Source organism: Sinocyclocheilus anshuiensis, unplaced genomic scaffold (genome assembly GCF_001515605.1).
Source record: "Sinocyclocheilus anshuiensis isolate Anshui unplaced genomic scaffold, SAMN03320099.WGS_v1.1 scaffold1215, whole genome shotgun sequence".
NCBI lineage: Eukaryota > Metazoa > Chordata > Actinopteri > Cypriniformes > Cyprinidae > Sinocyclocheilus > Sinocyclocheilus anshuiensis.
This window is the reverse complement of record NW_015540933.1, coordinates 281,812-291,196: the sequence shown is the minus strand read 5'-3', so window position 1 is coordinate 291,196 and position 9,385 is coordinate 281,812. Positions and strand designations below refer to the sequence as shown.

General features: G+C 38.0%; 1 protein-coding gene across 1 annotated transcript in view; it reads left to right on the top strand.

Moving 5' to 3' along the window:
- Nucleotides 1–810: 810 nt before the first annotated feature.
- Nucleotides 811–9,385, top strand: part of LOC107689480 (alpha-1D adrenergic receptor-like) — a 10,535-nt gene continuing 1,960 nt past the window's right edge. Inside the window, exons 1-2 of the mRNA XM_016487475.1 lie at nucleotides 811–1,259; nucleotides 1,593–2,113. Of these exons, the coding sequence (XP_016342961.1) occupies nucleotides 859–1,259; nucleotides 1,593–2,113 (922 nt within the window). The 5' untranslated portion in view covers nucleotides 811–858. The remainder of the gene's footprint in view (nucleotides 1,260–1,592; nucleotides 2,114–9,385) is intronic.

Below are 9,385 nucleotides of genomic sequence, written 5' to 3'. Positions count from 1 at the left end.
TTTTCAGTGTTACTTTTTTAGTAGAACTGTAATATAGAAAGATCATGAGGAATGCTTTAAAATCAGTGCTGTAAAATAGACAAATTAATTATGTTTGAGACTATAATGTGTTCAGTGTTCAGTGAACAATTCCTAACATTTCAAAAATCCACAATGAAAAACCTTTTGTGGAATGATAAGGTTCCATGGATGTTCTTTATTTTTAAGAGTGTAAGGAATGGATTTCTGTAAAAGCCTTTTTGAAGCAATATATATGTTGTTAAAATTCTATACAAATAAAATTGACATGACCACGTTGGTCTGAATAATGTAAGCTACTGATAAAATGTATTATGCATTGCAAAATGAAAACAGTCCTCCTCTGTGCAACAATAATACAGAACCCTCTAGTGGTCACATGAAGATCTGCAGCAAGTGTGCGACGCGTCACCAAGTTCTCAGAGCTGGGGGAGGAGGAGACCTGGAGCACTGGGGTCCACATTGAGTCTCTGTAATCCAGTTTGGAGTGGTCGAGGATGCCATCAGAAGCAGCCTCTCAATAAGACCTGCAGTGCATCGGCACTGTGGTTTTATAGACTTGGGAGCATATTTGTTGCTTATTAGATTATTCTACCTCAAAATAGTTTAAAAACAGTTCAAATTATTTTACAGGTTATGCCACCAAAGAAAAATGTAGGTGTAACGAGGTGTTTAACTGGCAACATTTTATAAATAGGCTTTATCTCACAAAGTAACGGATCCATCTGAAGAATCTGAAAACAACTTCCAAGAGTGATAATGAAGATGAAACTCACCATGAACCGACCAGTCGACAGCTTCGGACCAAACCAGTAAAAGTCGTCTTTATGGAGTTTCAAAATGACATTTTCTAAACTGCTGAACGAGAGCAAGAATGAATTCCCCTCGGACTTTCTCTCCAACATCAGCAACACCACCTGTGAGGGCATCACCCTCGACTCTCAAGTCATCGGTGTCGGAGTCTTTCTGGCCGTTTTCATTTTGGTGGCGATCGTCGGAAACATTTTGGTTATTCTGTCGGTGCTCTGCAACAGACATTTGCAGACGGTCACCAACTTCTTCATTGTGAACCTGGCCATAGCGGACCTTCTGCTTAGTATCATTGTCCTCCCGTTCTCCGCGTCTCTGGAGGTGCTGGGATGCTGGGTTTTCGGTCGGGTCTTCTGCAACATCTGGGCAGCGGTGGATGTGCTCTGTTGCACGGCGTCTATTTTAAGTTTATGCATTATATCTATAGACAGGTACATCGGGGTAAAATACTGTCTGAAATACCCCACTATCATGACTGAACGGAAAGCAGGTGTCATACTCGTTGTGGTCTGGGTTTCCTCAATGGTGATTTCCATCGGACCGCTTTTGGGATGGAAAGAGCCTCCACCTTCTGACGAGAGCATCTGCAGCATCACGGAGGAACCGGGTTATGCTCTGTTCTCCTCTTTATTCTCATTCTACCTCCCGCTCATGGTGATTTTAGTCATGTACACTAGAGTATACATCGTGGCCCGCAGGACTACAAAAAGTGTGCTCTGTTGCACGGCGTCTATTTTAAGTTTATGCATTATATCTATAGACAGGTACATCGGGGTAAAATACTGTCTGAAATACCCCACTATCATGACTGAACGGAAAGCAGGTGTCATACTCGTTGTGGTCTGGGTTTCCTCAATGGTGATTTCCATCGGACCGCTTTTGGGATGGAAAGAGCCTCCACCTTCTGACGAGAGCATCTGCAGCATCACGGAGGAACCGGGTTATGCTCTGTTCTCCTCTTTATTCTCATTCTACCTCCCGCTCATGGTGATTTTAGTCATGTACACTAGAGTATACATCGTGGCCCGCAGGACTACAAAAAGTTTGGAAGCGGGTGTGAAACGGGAGAGAGATAAATCAATGGAAGTGGTGCTGAGGATACATTGCAGGAGCATGCCGGAGGATTCCAGCTCGAGCTCCAAAACCAAAAATCACCCGTTCAGAAGTTCACTGTCCGTGAGACTCATGAAGTTCTCCAGGGAGAAGAAAGCTGCTAAAACCCTCGCCATCGTCGTGGGGATGTTTATTCTTTGTTGGCTACCGTTTTTCTTCGTTTTGCCTTTGGGTATGTATCAGTTATACTCTGTTTGATATGAGTTTTTGAACGATAATCTTCGTTATGGTTAGAGCAAAAATGAAACCGTGATGCTTTTACATTTAAAAAAATGAAATCAAAGTAAACCACGTCACATTTAATTGCATTTTTTGCACTTTTAAAAAACGTAAAAACTATTTTTTTTTTTTTAAACGAACACAGAAATTATCACAAAGTAAATGGATGTAAACATTAGTGGAATTTCTATCAAAATGTCCTCTTATCATAATGGAATAAATTAATCCTCTAATTATCAATTAAGATTATACTTGATAAAATAAAACTCAAACATTATTTTTTTTATTATTATTATTATTATTGTATTGCTACTGGAGAGTTAAATAAGAAAGCTATGGGAGTTTTGAAATACTTTTTTCTTTTTACGTTTTTATTAATACTTTTTTATTGTATGTTATTACACAGACATTTGAGTGTTCTAAACTTGGTTTGTATTATGTTGTTCCTGTATGAGACAATTCTCATTAATAAAGAGGATTGGTTCCAAATTAGGATAAAAATTCCAATCGAATTTTTGGGAAAATTTCAATCGAATCATTTTGGTTAATTATATCGTTCGTACTTGTAAAAAAAAAATGCTGGAATTGGAAAGAAAAAAAAAGCACTTGAGCAAATAATTTTGTAACTGACGTAATACTATAAGCTGATATGTGATATAGGGGTCGATGATTTTACAGTATGACAAGTTTTATGCCTAAAATGCATATAAAATGCACATTTATCTCGACACTGTGTTCATGTTTTACTCCGTGGATAGGCAAAACAGAAATGTGTAGCCTGATATAAAAAATGTAAAGCTGTTAAGTCATCGTTACTTTTCTCACTGACGAAAGCAGTTCCACGCATCACTTTACTATTGCATTCACAGTTAATACAATTAAATTAGAAGGCAAATGTGTGCAAATTGCATGAATGGGGTTTTGAACAGGATTTGACAGCAACTCCATCTTTGAGTACTAAATTTGAATCTGTTGGTCTTTGTTTTGGGGAACACTGTTACTTAGGATTCAAATAAATAATAGTGCATGTTAGAGTGCAAGAACAAATGCAAAATCAGCCAAATACATGTTAATATGTATTAAACTAAATAACCAAAACAGATTTTTGCTGATTTAATTGCTGACTCCAGAATGTTGCTGAAGAAACATTTGTAAATAACAGTTAGGCATTCTGGTATATATGGCTAGAAAATATTAATAAAACCCTATGCAACATCAAGTTAAATTTGGGATGAAATAAAGCATTTCTACTCCTAACAAAGGTCTCTCTTCTTTATGCAACCAGATCATGTTGAAAAAGAGCTATTGATTAATTATCTTTATTAATATGTTGCCTTCATGTGTGACCATGATGTAACTGCACATAACAACAGTACACACACTGACCTGTGTGTTGTCAAAACAAAGCATAATAATGAAGGCAGAAGTGAAAGGCTTGTGAGAGACATATGAACAATTTTCCCCTTTTTATAAAGGCAATGGCATGAAGAGTACAAGAACATGCTTTATTTCCTCATAGATCATGCATGTAATCAGTTCTCCTCACATTTTGTAGTCCAATAGCTTTTAGGGATTTCTTCATAACAGTACATCTCATAATATCCCCGCACCTTTTATAAAAAATAATTTGGTTTCCATGTCCTCAAGCAGCCAAGAATGAGTTATGGCTCATTTATAGTTACATTACCCATGATTTTATGATATTAACACATTAAACACAAAAATCAAGTGCTAACAAAAAGCATGTAAATGCAAAAGTTTCAAAAAAAAATTTTTATATATATATATACTGTATATAAAACACTGTCAGTCCATAGTCATGAATTAAAACCTTCCTGTAATCAAACCCCTTGAAAAACATGCGTTTTGTTGGGCCACACAATTATTAAGTTCTTTGCATCCCAGGGTAAACTGATTCCTACATAGAAAAAAAGGAGATTTTGAGATATTCATAATGCAGCAATTGCTATAAGTATGTTCAATCGAAGACCACCCATGGGAGACTGAAGCACAGACATTAAATGCAGTCTTCCAGTCACGCAACCATTACCCAAGATTATGTCACAGAGGCCAAAAAGTGTGCTAGAAATGGAAAAGAATAGTCTCCTATTACATTAAAATAATTTTGGTGTTGTTGACATCATTGACTGAGGCATGAAATAGGTACATCTTAAGTAGCAAACAAATGACAAAAATTATCATTTTGACTATTATTAGAAATTTATAATTAAAATACGCATTAAAAATAATACAAATACATGGCTGGCATTGTACATTCCCCACAATGTATTGGTTTCCCCCCAAACCCACCATCCCATCCATTTCCAGGGTAATCCAAGAGTGTGGTTTTTGCCTGTCCCTGCTGGTATTCCACTCACAGTCACTATGGGGAAAAATAGGGCAGCAGTGGTTGATAACATCTCCTGGCAAGCTTTGCATGTGGTGCTGGTGAAAGTCTGGGATCAACTCTTCTTTCGTCCTTTTTTTTTTTTTTGAGGTTAGAGTCAACGGTTTGGGAAGGAGGACTTTGTTCAACCAGAGAAAATGAAGGAGGCAGTTTCACTCAGGTCCCTGAACTCCTTCTGCCCAATGCTCCACTGCCTTAATCACGGCTATTAACGAGTTGAGTTAAAGAGGGTGCTTTCGTTTCCAAAGCCTCAGCAACAGCCAGCCACAAGGACAGAGGAGGGATATGACATGGCTTAGATCCACACGTACGCTGCAGAAGCACAAACTGTGAGGCACTGTGTTATAATGACAGACTGTGTTATAAGGACACACCTTGCTTCAGTGTGAAGGCATTTAAAAATCTGGGGGAAAATTATTATATTTAAACAAATCAAACTAAAAAGTGCTTTTGTGATTCATTTACAGTGCTCTCTAAAATGCTTGATTTTAATTCAATGTTGTCATTCAATGTTGCTCATGGCAATGCTGTATATCAGTCTACTCATCTGGGTAACTACAACCGGCGCTACTTTCAGCTCTGACATTGCGGACTTGTTCTGTTTAATTTCATATAAATGAAATTTCCACTATCTTACTAAATTTCCTCAGAGCTCTTCAGCATTAATATTACAGGTAAAATTAGGGAATAATTTCAACTCAGTTTAATGTTTCATGTCGAACATATTTTGGTGAGCATATTTAGCTGTGCAATAAGCAGGGAAAGTATAATCAGCTGGTCATTACTGCAAAATAAACCACTTCATGGTGATACAAGGCCCCTCTGCTCCTCTTATGTAATTGTACTTTTTGTAGTAAGTTTTTAAAATGACAAGTCCAACCTCTAAATGATGGTCACATTTTTGGCCCACCATGTTATTTTTGAGATGGATCAGGGGAATGTTTTCCTTATGGTGTGCTGGACAGTGAAAATCGTATTTCTTAATTCTGGTGACAATCAGAACTAAATGTTCCTGCTCCCCTAAAGAAAATTACAAATTGTTAATCATGAAATTACAAGAGAGTTAACACTGCAAGGTTTATTCATTTCATTATTTAATAACTGCAGATATTGTCATTACATTATAGTAATTTTTAGAGTATACGTGATTAATCTAGTGCAGCAAGTCCAGAGGATATAGAGAATGACTGCATTTTCTGGCAATGTAAAATTATGCAACATTATAAATTTAGATTTTTGTTATTTGGTCATTAAGTTTCCCAAATACCATCTTTTTAGACTAAAGTGAGCGCTCTTTGCGAATGTTGTAAGAAATGTTTTAATAGTGTCTTTGATTTAAATTTCAGCAGCAAAATGAGTTGACACGTCTGATTCGTTTCCATACAAAAACGTTGCCTGTCAAAATGATCTTGAACTTTTCTGACCCAAGCTGTTATGTTAGCCTCTAATACATTTACATCAAATTGACACAAAATGCAGCTTGACAGGAACTTACACATGTAGCCAATAACCACAGACCATGTTAAAATATGTCTTGGGGTGATAAGTATGAGATGAGACAACTTTAACATGTGGCTACCTGCCAAACGCTCCTATAGCTCAAATGGCTCATGCCAGGCTAATGCATTGCTAGAAAGCAAAGACCGCCAGAATGCGTTCAACACTCTCAGCTTACAGCTGTAAATGAATTGCCTACCTGACTGCTTTGGGTTTTGAGGAACCCAGAATAGTTTAGAATTGTGATAACCCCCTTTTTGAACCTTTATTTTTAATAGTGTAAAGCAGAACACGCATGTTGGAAAAGCCACATTGGATATAAATGCCAACTTAACTTAACTTATAATTAGGTGGGCCCAGTGAGTCCACATTGAAAAATGTAGAAATTTCTACACATCCCATGCCCTCTCATTTGTTCATTTTTACAATATTTTGGCTTATTGATTATGCTTTCAGCTACCACTAAATGTCTACTTTTAGTTTGGCTTGATTTTCTAAGTAATTTTAGCAGAATTCCTCAGATGTTCCCCTAAAATCAGAACAGCAAATCTGAAAAAGTCAGAAGGTCCACTTTTTCTGCAGTGTACACGGGATGGTTCCAGATTGCCCAGAGTAAGGGCTGCCACATTGTACATGATGCTCTGGCTAAAAGGAAGTTTTCTCTCAGTAGCTACCAAACATCCTGTTTGGTGTGTCTCATAATTACAACAATTACCAAAAAGGAGCTTTCCAGGGACTGGCTTTCATCTCAAAGTCACAGTTTCAACCAATTGACGACCTCTAGCCAAGAGCGAGAGCAGCATATCTCTTTGTTCATCAAAATCTGTTTCAACAAGACCGCACTATTCCCAGTTCTCCTACTATCTATTCCCTCTAGTGCTATTTTTATACATCTCCACTAACAGGGAGGTATTCTGACCTCTCGTGACACTGAAATGCATGGCATGGGCGATGAAAACTGTTTTATGTGTGAGATAATGCAGCGCTAGTCTCCTCTCACTCTCTGTGGGGAAAGCACAAGGTAGGGAGGAGACATTGGCAACATATGTGGTGTCTGTCGAAGGTAGACGGAGCGGAAATGTGCAGGTAGTGTAGATGTGTGGGAGGAGAGGATGTGAAGAGAGACACAATGTAGACAGATTCCATTCCAGATTCCATTTGTTCAATGGAAAGGTTCAATGGATGATTAACGTTCTTCATGGAACCATCAATGCTAATTAAGAACCTATATTTTTAAGAGTGGAGGCAAGTTCGTTTTGGTGTGAACTATCTCTATTTAATATGTGGTTCTGGTTTCATTGTGAACAATTCATTGGTGCATGTTATTCCAAAGAAAACCATTTCTCGTAATCTTTGATCAGAATGCAACAACTTGCTTCTCGTCTGCAATGACTTTTTACTTCCACTGACATCACATTGGGTATTGTTAACCAATAGGCGAATAGCAATTTAAGTAATGTTTTATCAAGCCTGCATTTGGTCCGCCCACTTTTCACAATCCAATCAATTCCCAATGGATAAAATCAAATCTTGCCTTGCATTTTTTTTTCTTTAAACATCCTTCACTCAGAAACGCATCAAATCACTGCAGTGAAATGGGTTGCAAATGGCAGTTCATGTCGATTATAATGACTAATGGCCTTGTGTGGCCAGTCTATCAAAGGTAATAGTGATTGTTTGGTTTGGAGGAGAATTGGGGAATGACATATTGGCATCGCTCCCACATCTCTTACAGGCAGAAAAAAAACAAAATAGTTTCAAAAAGATGGTGAGAAAACATGCCATGTACTATTTAAAATGCATCAGACTTCTCCAGCAAGCTGAAGGACAAAAACAATGTGCAAAGTATATAATCTGTCTGCTGGGTATAATTAGGCACACATGGATGAAAATGGTGAACTCACGGATTTGAACTTTTCAATGTGTGGGAGGCAGTGTTAATTTCGTTGACGAATAATTTTCGGCATAATTTTCCTCAACGACATTTTTTTCACCGATGTCAACGAGACGATAATGAACTAAAACTCTTTTTGAATGACAAAAACTATGACGAAAATGTATTGACATTTTCGTCAACGAATAAAAACGAGACGAAAATGTTAGGGAGGGACGATTTGAAGAGATTCATTCTAGTGATGGGAAGTTCGGATCATTTTACCGACTTGGACCTTTGAGTCAGAACCTATAGGATGTTGCGCATGCGCGACTGAACGAATCACTCCCCGAGACGACTCGTTCTTCCCGAGTCACATTAAAGATTCATTCAAAATGAACGAATCGTTCAAGAATGACCCCAAACTAATTCATTCAGAAGCTGCATAGTTAGGAGGTTAGATGCGTACAAATGAACCGGCGGGACATAAGCTAAAATACACTTGCTGCACGTCTCATAAAACGTTAAAAAATGTCAATATGTGGGAGCAAAAGAAGAGCAGACATCCTGGCTATTCCAAGCTCTATCATTGCAGTCAGCGGGTGTTGCAGTTGAACAGTCCACAAGTCGTCAAATAAAGCGCACGCATTCATAATAAAACGTGCCTCACACGGATCCGGGGGTGAATAAAGGCCTCCTGTAGTGAATGCATACGTTTTTGTAAGAAAAATATCCATATTTCAAACATAATCAATGAGACGATAACTAACTAAAACTATTTTTGAATGACAAAAATTATGACGAAAATATATTGATATTTTCGTCAACGAATAAAAACGAGACGAAAATGTTAGGGAGGGACGATTTGGGAAGAGATTCATTCAGAACGAATCTGCTGCATAGTTAGGAGGTTAGGTGCGTACATATGAATGGGCGGGACATAGGCTAAAATACACTTGCTGCACGTCTCATAAAACGTTAAAAAATGTCAATATGTGGGAGTAAGAGAAGAGCAGACATATAGATGAATCTGACAACGCAAGAGAGAACTCAATTCGGTCCGGTTTTCAGAGCACAGACACCAAAGCATACACACACAGAAAGCGCGTCTCACAGCGCGCGAGTACTCTCTCGCGTCGCATGAACGGAGAATTACACACAAAATGATGTTGAATTGTCTTTTGACGAGTATTCACGTAAACACAGTTGATTACGTTCATAAAACAGTTTATTTTGAAATCCTCCGACATTTTTCTTTGCAAATCCTCTGTTTGTACTTCTAATTCGTGACCAGCGTTTTGTTTTGTTCTCTCTTCGCATTCCTCACTAATCACGCAACGCCGATGTGCTACGTCATCCGCCGACACGGCTTCCGCATATGACAGATACCGGAAGTGAGAGAAAAGTGTTTATTACGTTTGAAATATGGATATTTTTCTTACAAAAAC